The following is a 21,782-nucleotide window of genomic DNA, read 5'->3' as shown; positions in this document are numbered from 1 at the left end:
TTTTCAGAATGAAATCACCTTCTGGCCATTTGCTCAAACCAGTCACCTTCTTTCTCTTAACCACATCCAACCAATCCACTGGCAAAGCCTCTATGGGTGATACTGTCAAAGACATGCCAGGCACCCCAAGCCTGACAGCTCTAGAACCCCCTCTGCCGGAGTTGCACGTGGACGTCCCCAGAGCCTCCTCTCTGCTCTGCCCTTAGCTTCCATCCCCTCCCCCATCTGTTTCCCACATGGAACTGAAAGGAATGCTCTCTACAAACACAGATCGGTTGTCACAGCCCTGCTGAAAATCCTCCACTGGCGGCCCCGAGGCACTCAGAATGGGACCCAGACTCCCCAGCATGACGCACCACCCAGGCCCTGTCGCCCTGACTGTCTTCCTGTAGGTTCCTGGAATGAGTCAAGGGCTCTGTGTCCGGGACCCAGTGCTTGCTGTTCCCACTGCCCATGACACTCTTCCTAGATCTGCGCGGGGCTGGCTCCTTTCTTTTCTTTTTTCTTTTATTGATAGGCAAGAAACAGATCCAGATAGGTCGCTTGTGAGAGACGCGAGCGGGCAGGCGAGGAGGCCCTGCCAGCGCTGGCTCCTGTCAACCCAGGGTCTTGGCTTCAATGTCAGAGGCCAGCCTTCAGCCCACTACTGTCACCACACCCCGCTCCTACCCCTGCTCCCTTCCAGGGGTCCCTGTCCTTCGTCCTGGCTGTCTTACATGCTCCAGGACCAGGTCAATGAACCCTTGAAGGAAGACTGAATGAAGGGGTCCCATGTCAAAAGCATGACAAACCAAAGGATGGCGCCAGAGGAGGTGACAGGAGGCGAGCCGGCCTCGGAGGCCGGTCGAGCCAGGTGGTGAGGAAGTCACAGAGTGGGAATCAACAGGAGGCAGCGACAGTAAGTGACCTCCAAAGCTGGGGCGGCAACGAGTGCCACTGACCCCACCAGGGGAAAAGCAACTCAGACACACCCTCTCTGCCTTAAAAGAAAAGGAAATGGGGGGGGGTGCAACTCTGAACAGTACTTTTTAAAGCAAGACACTCAGTTAGATCGGAATTTCATTCAGTTAACTACTCTCGCCGGCAGGAACACACGTCACCTTTCTGGAATCAGCTGTTACTCACTGAAGTTTTACAGAAGGAAAGGTACGCAGAGCTCTGGTCTACATAATCCCTTAACTACTGGTTCAGCACCTGTTCGGCGAAACCCATTAGCGCCAAGTCTAGTCCGATGCTGAACCACGGAATGCAAAACCATGAAAGTTTGGCCTTTCATGGTAACTTGAGAATCCAGCTCCCATTAGCAGAGGACAACAAGGCAAAGAAATGTGACTACAACACACGGTAGGGACAGAAGGAACGGCAAACACGGCCAGCTCGGCCTGCACTCCAGACACTCTTCTGAGTGCTTTACGTGGATCAAAGCATCTGATCCTCCCGAGGAGCCTAGGAGGTGGGTGTAGGAGGAAGCCGAAGCACAGAGGGGTGACGCAGTCACAGAGGTCACACAGCTTGGGAGTGGCCGAGCCGGCCGGGTTGGCGCCCAGCCTGCCTTCTTATCCACGGAGCTATTTTGCCCTGCATGTGCCAGTGCTGCCTGGAGCGGGGCGAGCTCGTCCGAGTTGGCCCTGGGCTGGGTTGGGCAAGACAAATACAGCTCTGGCAGACAGGTGGGCACTTGACAGCCACTCAGGAGGAACAGAATAAACACAGGCCTCTGCACACGCAGGCAGACACGATGACGTGTGCAAGGGACGTAATTTAAGACAATCTGGACAAGTGGAAGGGACGCGGGGAGTTAGGACAGCAGTCCAGGGATGATCTCCATGTGGAATCCGCCCACGACATCATGGGTGTAGACGTGAGGAATGAATATTCAACAGCCTTCGGGCCAAGACAGCCTCTCACAGGACCAGAGAGGAGGCCCCAGGGCATGGGGCCCAGGGCTTGTATTTTTCCCTAAGAAGCTAGTCCTAAATTTCAGGTGAGACATTATTATGAGTACCCACGTGTAGTAAATGCGGCCCTCAGCCTCCAGCCTCTCTTGGAAATGGCAGAAACAAACAAACAAACAAACAAACAAACAAACGCGCTTGAAGTAACAGCTGGGTCCAGGCCAGCTTGCAACAGTGTGAGCTCATTGTGGGAACTCTTCCGGCAGCAGCAGGATACACTTCACCCCTCAGAGACCACATGCCCAGGGAGCGAACCCGCATTACCTGGTTCTCCCTACAACGTTCCACTGCCCTCTTGAAACTCGGACTCTCCTGCTGGATATTTGATGAGACACTTTTTCCCCTTGATGGAGAAAGAAGCCCTCCGGATGAAGGCTGTGCGAAACACCTTCAGGAAGCATGTTCCTACTTTCTGCCACCCCACCTCCGCCCGCCCCCGGAGCTTTGCTCTTTGAACTTGCCCTCAGATGTGTGCAGGGTGCCTCTTAAGGAGCCCAGCCCCCTGAAGGCCCGGGAAAGAGCTCACCACACACAAGAACTCCGCTTGGGAGGGAAGATGAACAGGAAAGACGTGAAATTTTCCAGACCGTCCGCCCAGGGGCCCCAGACCCTGGGTCGGTGACTACAGAGGAGGTTCTGCAGTGCCAGATAAATATCCTGCTCCAGACTCCGGGAGTCTAATAACATGCAAAGGTTCCACTTTCTTATTTGTGAAACACAAAACTTTCAGCCTCTCTCTGACTGCCTCCATCACATGGTTCCTAAGGCTTCACAAGGTATGGGAAATTCATATGCACCGATGAACAAAACATCGCTAAACTCCCAACGAAATTAAATCCCAAATGTCTTGTTGGGGCAAAACCTAATAAGGATGAGTAGCCTGGTTTCTTTACATCAGAGGAAATTTTCACCTCACTTAATATGCTTCTGTCACGTGTGTGTGTGTGTGTGTGAATTAAAATAGATGTATTGTCACAAGCATACATTTTTTAACTTCTGGATCAATGTTTTACTATTTCTCCCAACTAAAAATACTATCTAAAGTTTTTCTCCCCCCCTAGAAATACTATCTAAAGTTTTGCCTTCTGAGATGTAAACACTTCACACTTTGGAGAAAACAAATTTAACTTCCGATCATAAGATCCCAGAGAAATAGCATTTTCATTAAAAAAAAAAAAAAAAAATTCGAGATATTATTTGGGAATCAAGTCTCCACACATCACACTTTCTCTAAAAAGCCCTTCTAGAGCACCCCCGGCAACAGGATACAGACATTCATTGGAATGTTCATATCTTTCCAACAGTCACCCTCCCTAGAGTTGACATTCTATAGTAATTGATTCTCTCTCACTTAACATTGATTTCATCCTCCCAAACTGGCAGGATTTACAGTCAATCAAGAATTGGGGACAATATGGTGCCAACCACCATTTTTACTGGCAAAAAACCCTGACAGTTATCTAAGGGCTGGAAAGGGAAATGGGTGTAGTGACGTCAGGGCATGACAGGGGCCCCCAAGCAAAAGTCAGAGTAACTTGGAGAAAGGCTTTCAGATGGCAGAGGCCCTGAACATGAGCAGGCTCGCTGTATCACACACACGCAAATATTGCAAACACGCAGCTTCAATAACTTATGATCCGACTGAGTCCAATCCTCTGCAACTATTTCCACCGTGTACTCCAGTGCACAGGAGATGACATTTTTTCCCCAAAGAAAATTCTGTCCATGAACTTGACTGCAAATGAGGACAAAATCCTCCTTAAGCCATGGGCTCGACAGTTCAGCGGAGGGTGAGAAGGAAGAGTGTCTAGGAGAGAGGAGGCCACATGCCATCAGAGAAGCAGGCAAAGAGAAAACAGATGGCAGAAGCTCCTACTACCCCTGCCCTCATTCCAATGCTCCAGCTGAACGCTGTCCAACAGAAATATGCCAGTCGTACATTTAATTTTCAATGTTCAAGTAACTGTGTTAAAAAGAAGTAAAAAGAAACCAATGACAATAATATATTTGAGTCAACCCACTATGTTCAAAACAGTATCATCTCAACCGCTATTATTTAACTTGGAAAGAATTATGAATGAGATATCTTTACTTTTTTTCCTTACTAAGCGTTCAAAATCAGGTGTGTCTTTTTCACTGGGAGCACATCTCAACTCCGTCTAGCCACATTCCAAGTGTTCAACAGCTCCTTGCGGCCAGTGGCCACCTTCCCGGGCAGGGCACCTCGAGTCTGGGCAGACCCTCGGTCCTTAAATACCAAACACGGCACCTTCTTTCATGCCTACATTCCGGGGGACAGGGAAAATACTCAACTCCCGATAAATTCACCCAATCAGGGTGCAGGCGCGACCTCTCGGGGACCAGCCGGAGCTTTCCAGCTGGACCACACCCCGGCAATGACCGTCCCCAACAGGAAATTCACGCTAATGGGAACTGACAGGTCCTCATTCTTTAAGGGTGGGGAAAGAAACCTAAAGCCTGGCCGTCTCCAGATCCACAAAAAAGATAGGAAACAATTCGCCGCGCGTCCTAGACGTGCGCCCCGCGCAAAAAAAAAAGGGGGGGGAACAGCCCGAAATAAACGAGCCAAGCGCACCGGGCTCATCCTTCCCGCTCCCAAACCTACGGTACTGAATTAGGGGTCCCCGATCACAGAAACAGAGAGAAATAATGAAAACAAAAAAATCCTTTTTTTTTTTTTAGTTAAATAACCAGAGAGGAGGTATTTTGCCAACGGAAATGCACGCAAGCATGGGATGGAGGGAGCGGGAGCCCTCTACGCCCCGCTAGGGGGACACGCGCCCCCAGGGTGAGACCCCCGCCGCCCCCATCGGAGGGAGGGGACAAGGACCCGCCCGCCCGCGGAGCCCCGCGGCGGCGCGCGCTCGGACCGCCCCTCCGCAGGGGCCGCGCGCCCTTTGTGGCCGAGCCCTCCGCCCCCTCGGCTGCCGCGGGGCGGCCTTGCGCGCCGCCCCTCCCCCGCCCGGCGTCCGTTACCGGCGCGCGCGAGCACGAGGCGGCGGCGGGGGCGCGCCGGGCGGGGGCGCCGGCGGGGGAGGGGCGGCGCGCGGGCCGGGAGGGCGGCGGGGCCCGGCGGGACCCACCTACCTGCGGGGACGGCCGCGCCGGGGGACGGACAGCAGCGCGCGGTGAGCGGGCGGCGGCGGCGGCGGCGGCGGCGGCAGCGGCCTGGGCGCTCGCTCTCACCTTCCCTCCGCGACCGGCGGCGGCGGCGGCTCCGCTGCGCCCGCGCGGCGCCCTCTAGTGGCCGGAGGCCGCGCCCGCCGCCCGGGAGACGCGGCCATTGGCTGCGACCGCGAGCGTCGGCGCCGGGGGCGGTGGCGGCGGCGACGCCACGTCGGGCCGGGCTGCAGAGATCCTCCGCCGTGGGTTCCGGGGCCGCCTCCCGAGCGGGAGCGCGGTCCGCAGCGGGCTGGGACCGCGGGAGGGAGCGAGTAGGGCCAAGGGATGCTCGGACGCGCCGGTGCTGAGAACTAATTCTGGGTGGACGTGCAATTCACATCGCCGTGGGTGTTTTTTCTGGGCAGCGGCCCTGGAGCCGAAGAGCAGGGAGTTAGAACAGCGTCTACCAGGGAGCTGACCTAGTTTCGGGTATGGGGAGGCCTCCCCGGAGACACTTTATTTAGCAAATCCTAAGCCGGTGTTTCGTACTTTGCCAATTGTAACCCTTCGGAGCCTCAGAACAAGCATCGTTGTCCCCATTCCTACACCCCTACAGCAGAGGAAGGGGGGCAGAGCTCCGGAGCAGCTCTGGGTTGGACCCTGAGCGGGCCTGGCTCCCTGCCTTTCAGGTCTCCGCCCAAATGCCACCTCATCCACCTGTATTTTCAACAGCCCACTGTGCTCTAGGGCTCAGCAGTGGGCAAGGCAGGGTCTCTGTCCCATAGCGGGATGGGGAGTAGCGGTGGGGACCCTCCGAGACGCGAAGGAGACCATTTCCGACGGTGTAAACCGAGATTACAGCAGGGGAATGAGACCGTGATGGGCGGGCTTCACTTACGGTAGAGGGATGACTCTGGGAAGGTTCTGAGAAGGTGATGGCCAGGGAGATGGAGAATGTTCTCCAGGCAGAGGGAAGGGCGAGTGCAAAGGCCTTGAGGCTGGAGCTTGAACAGGAGAGTCCTCTTTGGCTGGTGGCAGGGAGGGAGGGTGGGCGGGTGATGGGGGACTTTGGAGTTTATTCTGTGTGGCACTAATGGGTCTGATTTGGGAGTGACAGGATGTGATTTGCACCTGAGAAAAGCTCTCTGGCTACTGTGCAGAGACTGAGCCATAGGAGGGGTGAGAAAAAGGGAGAAACTAGCCCGGTGACTCTGACAGTGGTCTGAGTAGATTTACAAACCAGATGTATTCATTAGCTCAGGCTGCTGTAACAAAATATGGCAGGTTTGGAGGCTTTTTTTTTTTTTAATTGAATTATGGTAATGTGTTAATTTCTGCTGTACAGCTAAGTGACTTATATATCCACACAGGTACACCCACATCTACATAACACGCATTCTTTTTCGTATTCTTCTCCATTATGGTTTATCACAAGATACTGAATATAGTTCCTTCCCTGTATTATCCAGTAGAACCTTGTTATTTAGCTTGTATATACTAGCTTGGATCTGTTCAACCCAAACTCCCAGTCCTCCCTTCTCCCCGCCCCCCAAGGTTAAGTCCGTTTCACCTGCTTAAGTCCGTTTTCTATGCACAGACCTGGAGGCTTAAATTAGAATTCATTTTTTCATGTTCTGGAGGTTGGAAGTCCAAGATCAAGGTGTTGGCAGGGTTGGTTTGTGAAGAGAACTCTCCCCTTGGCCTGCAGAGGACAGCCTTCTTGCCGTGTCTTCACGGGGCCTTTGCCGGGTATGTAAGCATTTCTCTTCCTGTAAGGACACCTGTCATGTTGGCTTGCCCCCCCCACCTCATGACTTAATTACCTCCGGGGAAGCCCTATCTTCTTGTTAGGGGTTAGGGCTTCACCATGTGAGTTTCAATGGACCCAGTTCAGTCCACGACACAAGGTATGTGCTGTGACAGAAACATTCAAGTAGAACTGACAGGGGCTGGCTTTAGGGGAAGCCCCTCTGAGGAAGGGGTTCTTCTGGTCACTTCAGGTCTCAAACATCTTCTCTTGGAGAGGCCTTCCCTGTCTGCCACCTAATAAAATTGCTGGAGTTCCCATTGTGGCGCAGCAGAAGCGAATCCAACCAGGAACCATGAGGTTGCGGGTTTGATCCCTGGCCTTGCTCAGTGGGTCGAGGATCCGGCGTTGCCATGAGCTGTGGTGTAGGTCGCAGACACAGCTCAGATCTGGTGTTGCTGTGGCTGTGGTATAGGCCGGTGGTCACAGCTCTGATTAGACCCCTAGCCTGGGAACCTCCGTATGCCCTGGGTGCGGCCCTAAAAGGACAAAAGACAAAAAAATAATTGCCCATTATCCCTGCCCCCTCTTGGCTTCTTTAGAGCAGCCATCGCTGACTGGAATGACCTTGTTTAATCGTTTGGGTGCCTGTGTGGGGTCTGCCTCCCCCCCAACCCCCCCACCCAGGACAACAGAGACCCTTCCCGTTTTGTTCTCTATTCCAAGCCCCCAGAAGTGTACCCCAGACACCATAAACACTTCTCAAACAGGTGCCCCGGGAACCTTGGAGCTAAGATCTGCCGATGAACGAGAGGTGCCAAGCGGCACGGGTGCATGGAGAGTTGGAACCATTTTAAGTCAGACGATGCTGAAAGGCCAGAGAGGCTGGACCACCAATAGCTGGGTGGGATCTCAGGGAGGTGAGGTAGGAGATGAGCCAAGGCCAGGCCCTAAAGGGTGTTACGAAGCTGCATGAAGGTGAACCTTATTCTGCACGGGGAGAACTTCATGGGATTCTGTGAGTTCCCTATGCAGCTGTAGCAGAGCACCGCGAACATAGTGGCTTAGGACAACACATTATCTTACCGTCCTGGAGGTCTGAAGTCTGAACTTGACCTGGCTCAAGTCACAGTGTGGGCAGGGCTGGTTCCTTCGGGAGGCTCCAGAAAAGAATCTGTTCTCTCGCCTTTCCCAGCTTCTTGGGCTGCCTGCCTTCTCCAAAGGCAGCAATGGCTAGTCAAGCCTTTGTATGCTGTGCCTCTCCCACCCTGCTTCTGATGGCACATCTCTGACCCTCCTGCTTTCTCATTTCCCTTATAAATAGCCTTGTGATGATACAGAGCCAATCCAGGTAATCCAGGATGCTCTCCATCTGTCCCTACAGAAGAGTTCTTAGGACCAGAACATTTGTATTCTAAAGACGAGAACGCAAACAAAGCCTTTATTTATTTTTTTGGGTGCCCCGCAGCATGTGGAGTTTCTGGGCCAGGGATCAGATCAGAGCCACAACTTCGACCTAAGCTGCAGCTGGGGCAACACCAGATCCCTAACCCACCGTGCAGGGCTGGGGATTGAACCTGTGTCCTGGTGCTCCCAAGACACCACTGATGCATTGTGCCACAGCGAGAACTCCAAGCCTGGTTTTTGGTTTTTTGTTTGTTTTTGTTTTTGTTCATCTTTATCAGGGCCGCACCCGCAGCATACAGAGGTTCCCAGGCTAGGGGGTTGGATCAGAGCTGTAGCCACTGGCCTACACCACAGTCACAGAACCACCAGTGCAACCTACACCACAGCTCACAGCAACAATGGATCCTTAACCCACTGAGCGAGGCCAGGGATCGAACGGACGTCCTCGTGGCTACCAGTCAGATTTTGTTTCTGCCGAGCCACGAAGGGAACTCCCCAAGCCTGTTTTTTTTTTTTTTTTTTTTTTCTTTTTTTGAGATTTCGTTTTTCCCTAACAAGGTATGTTGTGTGTGAGTTTGTGATTCCCACCTTCTTACTGGTCTTGGATTCTCCACACCTCTGCACATCGTCCTGTCACTTCGCAAATGTGTAAGGACTCAGTGAATGGGTCTCTTTTTTGGTTGCCTTAGTTTTCTTTTTAGCTGGACACCAAACTAGGCACCTTAGAGAAAGAACCCCACCTCCTAGCACACACCTGGCAATTTGGAAGGGAGTTCTGGGGCCCTGGGCATCTCTGGACGGCGGCTCCTGCACCCAGGCAGAAACTGCAGTGGCAGTCCTGTTTCATGTATGAAGTTCTCCAAGATTCTCAGCCAACGTTGGCATGCACACATGACAAAAGTGGTTTTAGTCTTATGTATTCACATCCTAAGTCCTCTCCAAAGAAAAAGGTGTTCTAAGAGTTCCTGTTATGGCTCAACAGTAACAAACCCCACCAGCATCCATGAGGACATGGGTTTGCTCCCTGGCCTTGCTCAGTGGGTTAAGGATCTGGTGTTGCCATGAGCTGCAGTGTAGGTCACAGATGTGGCTCCGATCTGGCGTTGCTGTGGCAGCAGCGTAGGCTGGGAGCTGCAGCTCTGATTCTCAACCCCTAGCCTGGGAACTTCCGTATGCTTTGGGTGTGGCCCTAAAAAGACAAGAAAAAAAAGAAAAAGGTGTTCTGTGTCCTTATAAACACCATACACTCTCACCTAAGCTCCCCCGGATAAAGCGAAGGTTATGGAATGAATGTTTGTGTGCCCCCCACTAAAATTCGTATATTAGAAATCTTAGCTCCCAACGTGATAATACTAGAAGGTGGGGCCTTTGGGGGTGATTAGGTCATGAGGGTGGGGCCCTCACAAAGGGGATTAGTGCCCTTATGGCAGAGGCCCAGGAAATGATTTCCCTCCGTCGGGTGAGGACACGATGAGAAGACAGCCGTCTGCAGTCCTGGAAGAGGATCTCACTGGACACCATGATCTTGGACTTCCTCAGATCTGGGGGACATAAATGCCTGCTGTTTACGCCCCCCGGTCTATGGTATTTTGTGAGAGCAGCAGGAACAGACTGAGACAGGGAACATCCAAGATGCAAGTCCGTAGGAGGCAGCACAGTGGTGGAAAGAGACAGACTGGGAAAAAGGGTTAAACCCCAACTCACTCCTTACCCATCTGGATAGCTCCGAACCAGCTTCTTACATCTCAGTCTTGCGCTCATCATCTTTAAATGTGGCGAAAACTCCCTCCGCCATGGGGAGGATTAAATAATGCTGATATAGGAGTTCCCACTGTGGCTCAGGGGGTTAAGAACCCAACGCATCTCCATGAGGATTCGGGTTTGATCCCTGGCCTCACGCGTGGGGTTAAGGACCCAGCTTTGCCACAAGCTGCAGCATAGGTCACAGGTGGGGCTTGGATCCCGAGTTGCGATGGCTGTGGTGTAAGCCGGCAACTGCAGCTCCAATTCAGCCCCTAACCTGGAAACTTCCATATGCCAAGGGTGTGGGCCTAAAAAGAAAGAAAAAAAATTTAAAAATAATGTGGCTGTGAGGCACCTGGCACAGAGGATGTTCAATGACTAGAAGTTACATTTCCCTGGAGGTGCTGACTACTGAATGGAGTAAGCTTTCCAGCCTAGCCTTGGGGGTAGGAAGGGACACCTGCACCCCACTGCACCCCCAGAAACTGTGAGGCATGCTCCCCAGTCCCCCTGGAGTTACTGCCTCTGGAGGAGCTGTTTCTGGGGTGGAAAAATACTTGAGAGTCACTGGCTTAAAAATGAAACCTTAGAGATAAACCCACAATCCTGAGGCCATTGTCACATCATCTACAGAAATGAATTGACCACAGGGCCAACCTCAATAAGAATGAAAATAAAAAATGAGCTGTTTGCAAACATGACATACCTGTTGCAGAAGAAGAAAACCCTCAATTTTAAAGCCACTCAGATCATGAAAGGCACGTGCTAAATGTTTGCCACATGACCCTACGAGATGCTGACGAGCCACACGCGCTGAATTTTGTCGGTGCTCATGTGGAAATCTGTGCCGGAATCCGAATCTGCAGCATATAAAGGGTTAATATTACCACATTCCTTCTTGAATAATCAAGTAAATTGAGTGATCACTGTGAATCACCTGGACTATACTTCTTCCAAATTCTGCTTTGATGAAATTCTAAAGTAAAAGAAAGATACCCCAAATATTGACTGGATTCCTTTTTTTTTTTTTTTAAATCTCTTTTTAGGGCCGAATATTCGGCATATGGAAGTTCCCAAGCTAGGGATCAATTTGGAGCTGTAGCCACCGGCCACAGCCACAGCCACAGCCACACAGGATCCAAGCCATGTCTGCGACCTACACCACAGCTCATGGCAACGCTGGATCCTAAACCCACTGAGCAAGGCCAGGGATCGAACCTGCATCCTCATGGATGCTACTCAGATTCGTTTCTGCTGCGCCACGATGGGAACCCCTGACTGGATTCCTTTATTTGGCTTTGTAAATATTTTATGGAGGAGACATTTGCTGCCTCTCCACTTTCTCTTGTATTTCTCTCTTGTTATTCAGCTTTGAAGATGGCTTGTTAAAAACTCTGCCCATGCGCTGCCTGCCTGGACATCAGCTTAAATGTGTAACTAATTGCAAGCGAGTTCCTAAACATTGCATGAGGCAAGAGAGCTCTAATTATCCCAGAGGGGGAAAAAAGGGAGCAGATACATAAATAACTGGCGGAATAATGAGACAGACTTTGTTTTACTTTATCAGCTTTTTTTTTTTTTTTTCCAGGAATTCTTTGGCGATGCCCCAAAGGATACTCTGCAGGGCGGTGGAAAACCAAATCTTCAATTCAATTCTGAAGTGCGGCTCCCTTGGTTTTCATCCCGAGCTCGATATGAAGTTTAGCGCTGCAATGTATCACTTTGTTCCTTGCTTGTATTGGGGGAGACACGTTTAATATTCAGAAGAAGAATGAAGCCAATTGCAAGTAGCTTCTGGAAATGGAGGAATGGCAGAAATCAGGACTACTCCCTTCCCAAGCCCAGGTCCAAGTCTTTACCCTACTTTTTTTTGGGGGGGGGGGAGTAGAGGGGATGCCCTTGGCACGAGGAAATTCCCAGGCCAGGGATCAAACTCGCATGACAGCAGTGACTTGAGCCACAGCACTGACAATGCCAGATCCTTAACCTGCTGAGCCACCAGGGAACTCGTCCCCTACTTCTTTCCGCCCCAAAGTTGGGATTACAAGAATCCCTTTTCCATGTGTCGTATATTCCACTCCATACCCATTCCCAGCTGATTTGCCTCTCCATCCTCTGATGAATCCTTGCCCATAATTTGTATTGCTTCCAGCCTCTGGAACACAAGCCACCTGGCACTGGTCCTTCTGGATGGGATCCAGGGAGCTCTGTTCTTCCGTTCAACAAATATAAATGCCAACGACATTCAGGACAGTTTGCTGAATTCCAAAATCTACAGTCAGGGTTCCTATGCTCAAGATACCTAACATTCACCTTGGTGTTTGAAGATTCCCCAAGATGTGGGTTTGGGAAATAGACGAAAGAAGAGGCGCACGATCCCTGCGATGGACCCAAACCAAAACCAAATTAATGAAACTTGATCTGTAGATGTGGGATCTTTGTCTTTTAATATGTGAGCCTGTCCGAACACGTGTAAATGAGGATTAACATGGAATCAGAAGAAAACTTGGGAGTTCTCTAATCGCCTAGTGGGTAAAGGCTCCTGCCTTTTCACTGCTGTGGCTCTGATTGCTCCTGTGGCACAGGTTTGAGCCCTGGCCCAGAAACCTCCACATACTGTGGGTTCAGCAGAAGAGAAAAATAAATAAGAGCAAACCTGAACTTTGCAATTCTCATTAAAAAAAAAAAAGAGAGAGAGAGAGAGGAAAAGTCACCATTGACACTGCAGTTTAAAAAATACTTACTGCCTCAATTAAAGGAAACTGCTGTCAGCCTCCTTTAATCCAAGTAATCTACAATAGGGTGCTTGTTTTTCGTTCTTAAACACGCTCAAGGATCATAAATTTTACTGTCTTTTATAGCTTTGGCAAGGTGCCAAAGCTTATTAGGATCTTGCAGAAACAGGGAGTTCCCATCGCGGCTCAGCAGTAACAAACCTGACTAGCGTCCATGAGGGTTTGATCCCTGGCCTTGCTCAGTGGGTTAAGGATCCGGTGTTGCCGTGAGCTGTGGTGTAGATGGCAGACACAGTTCGGATCCTGCGTTGCTGTGGCTGTGACGTAGGCTGGCAGCTACAGCTCCCATTCAACCCCTAGCCTGGGAACCTCCGTATGCCGCAGGTGTGGCCCTAAAAAAGCAAGAACAAAATTTTTAAAAATAATTAAGAAAAAAGGAAATTGCAGAAACCATAATATGAAAAGTGTGTAAGTTCTCCCTTGAGTAATGTTTTCAAAAACATGGCCAAAGCCATTTTTACCTTCTGTGAAGTTGTTATAAAATGTACTTAGCACAAACCTACATCTGCTGCTCTAAACTGATTTATAGCAAAAATGTAAATGAACGTATTGTAAAGACATTTGCAAAAAAGGAATAAATGTGAATAATTCCTAAATCTAAATCATGCTTGTCTGGTTGTGCTATAAATTTTAAATATCAATTTAAAAAAAAAAAAGCCCCAAACCAACTCTTCTCCCTAACATTCAGCATCCATCCTTCAAGCATGATCTTTAAGGCATGTGTCTTCATTAGAAGAGATGTTTCCAGAAGCACGCACTGGAGTTCCCGTTGTGGCACGGTGGAAGTGAATCGGACTAGTATCCATGAGGATGCAGGTTCGATTCCTGGCCTTGCTCAATGAGTTAAGGATCCAGTTTTGCTGTGGCTGCGGTGTAGCTCCGATTTGACCCCTCGCCTGGGAACTTCCATATGCCACGGGTGCGGCCCTAAAAAGCAAAAAAAAAAGAAGGAAAAAGAAAAAAAGGCATGCACTGCTACAGGTGCATATATACAGAGAAACAAATGCGTGCGTGGCGTGTGTGCGTGTGTGTGTGTGTCTGTGTGTGTGTGTGTGTGTGTGTGTGTGTATTCATGTGCTTTCAACCCCCAGTGGCAACACCAGATCCTTGACCCACCGGAGCCACAGGAGAACGCCTGTTTGCATGTTATTTGATTCATGTTTTTCCCCCTCACTAGACTGTTGACCGCACAAGGGTGGAGACTATATTTTCTTTCCTCCACATTGAAACCCACAGAGACTGGAACACAGATATTTAATACATATATCATTGACCACAGTGCTATTTACTTAGCTTTTCGCAAAGAAATGTGTCCCACTACTATATAAATACCCCCCTTTTTTTTTCCTTTGTCTTTTTGCCTTTTCTAGGGCTGCACCCACGGCATATGGAGGTTCCCAGGCTAGGGATCGAATCGGAGCTGTAGCCGCTGGCCTACACCAGAGCCACAGCCACACGGGATCTGGAGCCATGTCTGTGACCTACACCACAGCTCACGGCAACTGCCAGATCCTTAACCCACTGAGCAAGGCCAGGAATCGAACCTGCAACCTCATGGTTCCTAGTCAGATTCGTTAACCACTGACCCACGATAGGAACTCCTTTTCTCTTTTTTTTTTAAAGGCCAAACATGTGGCATATGGAGGTTCCCAGGCTAGGGGTCGAATCAGAGCTGTAGCTGCTGGCCTACTCCACAGCTCACAGCAACGCCGGATTCTTAACCTACAAATCAAGGTCAGGGATCAAAACTGCATCCTTCTGGATACTAGTCAGATTTGTTTCCGCTGAGCCACGATGGGAACTCCTCAAGTCATATCTGTTTATTCAATTCCACATTTTGTTTCCTCTAAAGTGTATATGGCATTAACATTTTTTTTTGGTCTTTTTTTTTTTTTTTTTTTTTTTTTTTTTTTGCTATTTCTTTGGGCCCCTCCGCGGCATATGGAGGTTCCCAGGCTAGGGGTTGAATCGGAGCTGCAGCCCCTGGCCTACACCAGAGCCACAGCAAAGCGGGATCCGAGCCGCATCTGCCACCTACACCACAGCTCACGGCAACGCCGGATCGTTAATCCACTGAGCAAGGGCAGGGATCGAATCCGCAACCTCATGGTTCCTAGTTGGATTCGTTAACCACTGCGCCACGACGGGAACTCCTTAAATTTTTTGTCTTTTTTTTTTTTTTTTTTTTTTGCATTAACATTTTTGTCTAAGGTTTTATGTAGAGTTTTTGTTACAATTAAGTCTATAACATTTCGCTAAATTTTCTAAACAATTAAAATTTTTTATTGAATGCAAAATTCTTTCAATTCTATCATGCTTTACAATTTCAGAAGTTTCACACCCATGATTTCATATAATCCCATAATAACCTTTTTTATCCCCCATCCCTATAATGCCCTTCCCCGTCCCATCTCCCCACTGGTAACCGCTAGTTTGTTCTGTATATCTAAGTCTGCCTCTTTTTTGTTTTATTCACTACTCTGTTGTATTTTTTTAGATTCCACGAATAAGCGATATCATAAACTTTTTGTCCTTCTTAGTCTGACTTGTTTCACTTCGTATAATGCCTTCCAAGTTCATCCGTGTTACCGTGAATGGCAAAATTTCATTCTTTTTTTATGGCTGAGTAATATTCCTCTCTCTGGGGGTGTGTGTGTGTGTGTGTGTGTGTGTGTGTGTGTGAGATCTTCTTTATCCATTCATCTCTTGATGGACACTTAGGTTGCTTCCATACCTGGGCAATAATGTTGCTATGAATATTGGTGTGCATGTACCTTTCAAATTAGTATTTCGTAACATTTTATACTTAGTAACGAAAATCAAGCTATTATTAGATGACATCCTCTTGTGATTGAGTTATCCCTGTGATAGCAGTGATCCTCTCAGGAGGAAACAAAGCAGAGACTGATAAGATCAGAGAAAAGTTCAGGGAATGAAATGCAAAAAGACAAGGAAGGAAAAGTCAACAATAAGAGGTGACCAGTCAGGGAGCAAACTGTCCTCTAAGGAAGTCAACTCTGTGACAAAGGTCAACATGTTTACCAACAAAAGTAGCCGTAGTTCTGGTGGTAAAATTCTGTGATGTGCTTTTCAACACTTTTTTTTTTTTTTTTTTTTTTTTTTTTTTTTTTAGTAGCAGCTCTGGAAATTATTTATCCCTTAAAACCAATTCAGTAAGTTCCTAAAAGGTTGTAAAGTAAGATAGCTTTAAAACAGTGAGAAACTGTATAACTGAATCATGTTGCTGTAGAGCAGAAATTAACACAATACTGCAAACCAACTAAACATCAATAAAATAAAAAATTTCTTAAATGTCCTCTGCTGATGGGCACAGATGCGCCTGTGCACACACACACAGAGTGAGGAACTGTTAATTTTATAGACAAAAGCCATTCATACTAATCAATTTTTTTGGTCTTTTTAGGGCTGTACCCATGGCACATGGAGGTTCCCAGGCTAGGGGTCAAACTGGAGCTGTAGCTGCCAGCCTACACCACAGCAATGTCAGATTCACGCCTCGTCTGCGATTTACACCACAGCTCATGGCAATGCCAGATCCTTAACCCACTGAAGGAGGCCAGGGATCGAATCTACGTCCTCACAGATGCTAGTCAGGTTCGTTAACCGCTGAGCCAGTACGGGAAATCTGAATAAGGCAGAATAGTCCTTATTCTTTAAGATGGCCAAGTCCTTTCTTCCTGAATGACAACTCTTTAGAGAGGGAGAGAGGAAAAAAAAAAAAAAAAATCAAAGAGCTTTGGCAGACCACTATTGCCACCTTGTGGCCAATTCTTATAATTACAATAGAATTTTGGGGGGTTCCTTTCCAATGTAAAACTGGAAAAATGGACAATGGTTCTTATAAAACTCATAAAATTTTATAAAATTTTACAAAATTCTATGTTTTAATACCACTTAACTTTTTAATTGATTATTTTGAAATAATTATAGATTCCCAGGAGGTTGCTAAGAAATATGTAGGAAAGTTCCATGTGCCCTTCCCCCAGCCTCTCCCAGGATTGTGCCTATTATACTATCAAAACCAAGAAATTGTCATTGACTAGATTTCACAGTTACACATGGGCTCCTTTGTGACAACAGCATATGTTGGAGCTTAAATAATATTAAGTTCATTGACATACTGGAAATTCCATCCTAGTGTTGAGACAATGTCAAATAAAACTTGTCTTCTAAAACACAATTTTACTAAATTAAATATTACAAAAGGTGTGACATGGTGAAGTAAGCGCTGGGCTGAGAACTGGAAAGCTCAGGTTCAAGGCCTTAGTTTGATTCAAGTTTGGGCTTGTCTTTTGCTGAAGGACCTTGGGTAGATTGTGTGATCTCCCTGGGCCTTACTTTCTTCATCTGTAAAATGGGGGGATTGGGCCAGTTGATTTCTAAGATTTTTTTCAAAGCGAGTGGATTAATATATTCTTCTGTCTTTCATTCAACAACTATTTGAAGCCTTATTATAAGCTGAGTTATAAGCCATAAAAAAAAGGTAAACTCAAAATGGCTTAAAGACTTAAATATAAGACGTGAAACACCAAAATACTCCTAGAAGAGAACATAGGCAAAACATTCTCTGACATCGACCATGCAAATGTTTTCTTAGGTCAGTCTCCCAAGGCAATAGAAATAAAAATGAAAATAAACAAATCAAACTTATCAGCTTTTGCACAGCAAAGGAAACCATAAAAAAAAAAGAAAGAAAAGAAAGAAAGAAAGAAAGAAAGAAAGAAAGAAAGAAAGAAAGAAAGAAAGAAAGAAAGAAAGAAAGGAAGAGTTTCCATCATGGCTCAGTGGAGGTGAATCTGACCAGAATCCATGAGGATGCAGGTTCGATCCCCAGCTTCACTCAGTGGGTTAAGGATCCAGCATTGCTGTGAGCTGTGGTATAGGTCACAGACGAGGCTCAGATCTGGTGTTGCTGTGGCTGTGGTATAGGCCAGCAGCTATAGCTCCACTTCAATCCCTGGTCTGGGAACCTCCATAAACCATGGGTGCGGTCTTTAAAAGACAAAATAAGAAAAAAGAAAAGAAAGACAACCTGCAGAAGGGGAGAAAATAGTAGCAAATGATGCAACTGACAAGGGCTTAATCTCCAAAATATACAAATACCTCATACAACCCAACAACAACAACAAAAAACCAATTGAAAAATTGGAAGAGGAACTAAATAAATTTAAAAATAAACACCTAAATAGACATTTCTCCAAAGAGGATATACAAATGGCTAGTAGGCACAAGAAAAGATGCTCACCATCAGTAATTATTAAAGAAACGCAAATCACAACTACAATGAAGTACCACCCCAGAGTGGTCAGAATGGCCATCAGGAATAAGCCTACAAATAAATGCTGGAGAAATTGTGGAGAAAAGGCAACCCTCTTGGTGGGAATGTAAATTGGTACAACCACTATGGAAAACAGTACGGAGGTACCTCAGAAAACTAAATATAGAACCACCATATGACCCAGCAATCCCATTCCTGGGCATATATCCCAATGAAATTATAATTCAAAAAGATACATGCACCCCTATGTTCATAGCAGCACTAGTCATTATAGCCAAGACATGGAAACAACCTAAATGTCCATTGGCAGATGAATGGATTAAGAAAATGTGGTACATAGATACAAGGGAATACTACTCAGCCATAAAAGGAATGAAATGGAGCTCCCGTTATGGCTCAGCCATAATGAACCCGACTAATATCCATGAGAATGTGGGTTTGATCCTTGGCCTCACTCACTGTGGGTTAAGGATCTGGCATTGCCATGAGCTGTGGTGTAGGTCACTGATGTGGCTTGGATCTGGCATTGCTCTGGCCATGGCATAGGCCAGCAGCTATAGCTCTGATTTGACCCCTAGCCTGGGAACTTCCATATGCTCCAAGAGCAGCCATAAAAATCAAGAGGGAAAAAAAAGAAAGAAAGAAAGAATGCTATTTGTAGCAACATGGATACAACTAGAGATTCTCATACTAGGTGAAGTCAGAAAGAGAAAGACAAATATCCTATGATAGCATTTATATGTGGAATCTAAAATATGGCACAAATGAACCTCCAATCAAAACAGAAACAGACTCACAGACAAGGAGAAGAGACTTGTGGTTGCCAAGGGGGAGGTGGGAGGGAGTGGGATGGATGGGGTGTTTGGGGTTAGTAGATGCAAACTATTCCATTTAGAATGGAGAAGCAATGAGGCCCTACTGTACAGCACAGGGAACTCTATCCAGTCTCCCGGGATAGACCATGATGGGAGATAATATAAGAAAGGGAGTGGATATACGTGTATGACTGCGTCACTTTGCTGTGCAGAGAAATTGGCACAACATTGTAAACCAACCGTACTTTGCTTTTAGAAATAGCCTACCAAAACAAACAAAGAAAAAAAGCTGGGTGCTACGAATGCATTGATGAAGAGAAGTTTTCTTCAGAGAGATTGCAGCCTCGCATGGGGAGAAAAAAATACGTAAAAGAATACATCCAATATGCTCTGATGAGACTCAGAATTTGTGCTGTCCAGTGCAGAAGCCACTGCCACATGTGACTATTTACATTTAAATTTGATTAAATCAAGACTTCTGCTTTGAGTTAGGATGGTATAATGGGGACCAGAAACACCCATCTGCATACAACATAACATAATGAGGAGAACAGATGAGGCGTTCCCCTGTGGCTCAACAGGTTAAGGACCCAGCATCATTGCGGCTGTGGCTCAGGTTCGATCCCTAGCCTGGGAACTTCTGCATGCAGCAGGCACAGCCCAAAACTGAAAAGAACAGATGAAATACAGGAAGCACTGGCTTTGCTATTGGACATCCGATCACGTGGGACAGATCCTTGGGGGACAGGAAGTGAATTAGCAAGAAGCACCTGCTATGGACTAAATGTGTCCCCTCTGAATGTCTATGTTGAAGCCTTAACCTCCCCAGTAGGATGACTCAGCAGGGAGCCTTTGGGAGGCAGGAGGTCATGAGGGTGGAGCCTGCATGAAGGGGGTTAGTGCCCTTATTAAAGGCGCCTCTGCTCTCACCCTCTCTCCGCCGTGCGAGGAGACAGAAGAGGTGAGCGGTCTGCAAAGACCCCACGGGCACCAGAGCATATTGGCACCGTGACCGTAGGCTTCCATCATCCAGAGCTGCGAGAGAGAAACTTCTGCTGTTTCTGAGATCCTCGCTCTGCAGTGTTCTGGAAGAGCAGCCTCAACAGACCAGGACAGAGCCCTCCAGCCGTCCCCAGCTCACTGCCTGGAGAGTGTTTCAGGCTGCGGTGGGGGGGAAGAGGACCCCGACAGAGCCCAGCCGGCTCCCCAAATTGGAGAGACGGGACCAAGAAGGAGGGGAGGTCAGGCAAAGAGACTTCTCAGGGCAGAGGATCAGAGAGGAGGGGGCTGCAGAGAGAGAACCCTGAGACCTCTGCAGAGATCAGCTCAGAAATGAACGGACCAAGGCAGTCACGAACGGTTACAGAAAATGTCATCTATCCATACACCGGAATATTATTTGGCAATAAAAAGGACTGCTCTCTGCCATACATGGATGACCCTAGAAACCTAAGTGAAAGAAGCCAGCTGCAGAAACCCATAGAGCATACAGTTCCGTGTACGCGGAATGTCCCAAACAGGCACATCTACAGAGAGAGAAAGCAGATCCCTAGTTGCCCATGTCTGGGTTTAAATAGGAATCAGCTGCTAATGGTTATGATGTTTGGTGGGCGGGGGTTGGGTGGGCAATGAAAAGGTCCTACGGTTGACTTGGTGTTGATGGCATAGTGGTGAATCTGCTCGAAAACACTGAACTGCACACTTTCAATGGATGGACTGAATGGTAGGTGAATGTGTCTCAACACAAGTCATGATAAAAAATACCAACAAGAACCAAGCAGCAGCTCCTATACGAATGACCATCTCTTCATGGTCAAGTCACCAAGATTAAGAGGTGTGAGGAGTTCCCACTGTGGCGCAACAGGCTCGGTGGTGTCTTGGGAGCCCTGCGACGCAGGTTCGATTCCTGGCCTGACACAGTGGTTTAAAGATCCACTGTTGCTGCAACTGTGGTGTATGTTACAACTGAGGCTCTAATCTGATCCCTGGCCTGGGAGCTCCTTGTGCCTCGGGGCAGCCAAAAAAGGAAAAAATAGTAAGAGGCATAATAGGAGTCCATAATAAGACTGTGGGACTCAAGGAGATGCCCACGACGGACAGGGGGCGGGGGCATGGTGGTGGCACAGGGACAGAGGACTCCTGAGGGAACAGCCCCAGGACGTGGATGGTGAGCACTTAGAAGGGGGAGGGCTTCTATAGGGAGAAAAAACTGGCTCAAAGTAAGACGGGGACCTTGAAAAGTTTCAGTGCAGTTTTCAGCCTTTTATTTCCAGTTTGAAAATGGTACATAAAACCACGTCGGAGAGCTAGAGATGTTCGGGTTAAATATGAGATTATAAGCAGGTACTGGCCGACAAGGTGAATGTTCTCGGCTGCTTCTCGGGCTCCCAAGGATCTCTGGAAGGAGGAGTAGGTGATACTCGTGTTTCACCTCCAAAAATACTGAGAAGGACACCCAGGCAAACAAGCCTCATTCCAAGGAGGATAACCATGTTGTCAAAAGCTCTGACTGTGACAGCAATGCCAATCGACAAAGTCACGAATCCCAGGCCGGTGACGAGTGTGGGATCCCAGTAGCGAACCTAAGGTGTTTGCCACGTGCTTTTCGGTAAGCTTGCCCTCCAGGTTCGAGGCTGTAGATCGTCACACATGGTGAGCCTTGCTGTGATGGTTGCAACTTAAAAAAATTAAAAATAAAAAAATAAAAAATAAAAAATAAAAAAAAGTGGAGTTCCCGTTGTGGCCCAGCAATAACAAGCTGGACTAGGACTCATGAGGATATGGGTTCGATCCCTGGCCTCGCTCAGTGGGTTAAGGATCCAGTGTCGCCATGAGCTGTGGTGTAGGTTGCAGATGTGGCTTGGATCCAGAGCTGCTGCGCCTATGGTGTAGGCCGGC

General features: G+C 48.0%; 2 protein-coding genes across 19 annotated transcripts in view; one reads left to right on the top strand and one right to left on the bottom strand.

Annotated features, from left to right (window-relative positions):
• Positions 1-5,145, bottom strand: part of ZC3H7A (zinc finger CCCH-type containing 7A) — a 40,273-nt gene extending 35,128 nt beyond the window's left edge. For all 18 annotated transcript variants that reach the window (XR_014840765.1, XR_014840768.1, XR_002342423.2 and 15 more), the window contains exon 1: positions 5,064-5,145. The gene's annotated coding sequence lies outside the window, so the exon portion shown is untranslated. The remainder of the gene's footprint in view (positions 1-5,063) is intronic.
• LOC146404544 (uncharacterized) lies at positions 798-13,372 on the top strand. Its single transcript, XM_085020103.1, has 4 exons — positions 798-856; positions 4,792-5,341; positions 6,719-6,827; positions 11,564-13,372. The coding sequence occupies exons 1-4, from the start codon at positions 798-800 to the stop codon at positions 11,632-11,634; spliced, it is 789 nt and encodes a 262-aa protein (XP_084876229.1). The 3' UTR covers positions 11,635-13,372.
• The last annotated feature ends 8,410 nt before the right edge of the window (positions 13,373-21,782 follow it).

The sequence above is a fragment of the Sus scrofa genome, chromosome 3 (genome assembly GCF_054392235.1).
Source record: "Sus scrofa isolate SSC_HxYL_T2T_F1_AM1 chromosome 3, Sscrofa_HxYL_maternal_Yorkshire_Landrace_v2.0, whole genome shotgun sequence".
Lineage (NCBI taxonomy): Eukaryota > Metazoa > Chordata > Mammalia > Artiodactyla > Suidae > Sus > Sus scrofa.
The sequence above is the reverse complement of the archived record's forward strand: the minus strand, read 5'-3'. Positions and strand labels throughout refer to the sequence as shown.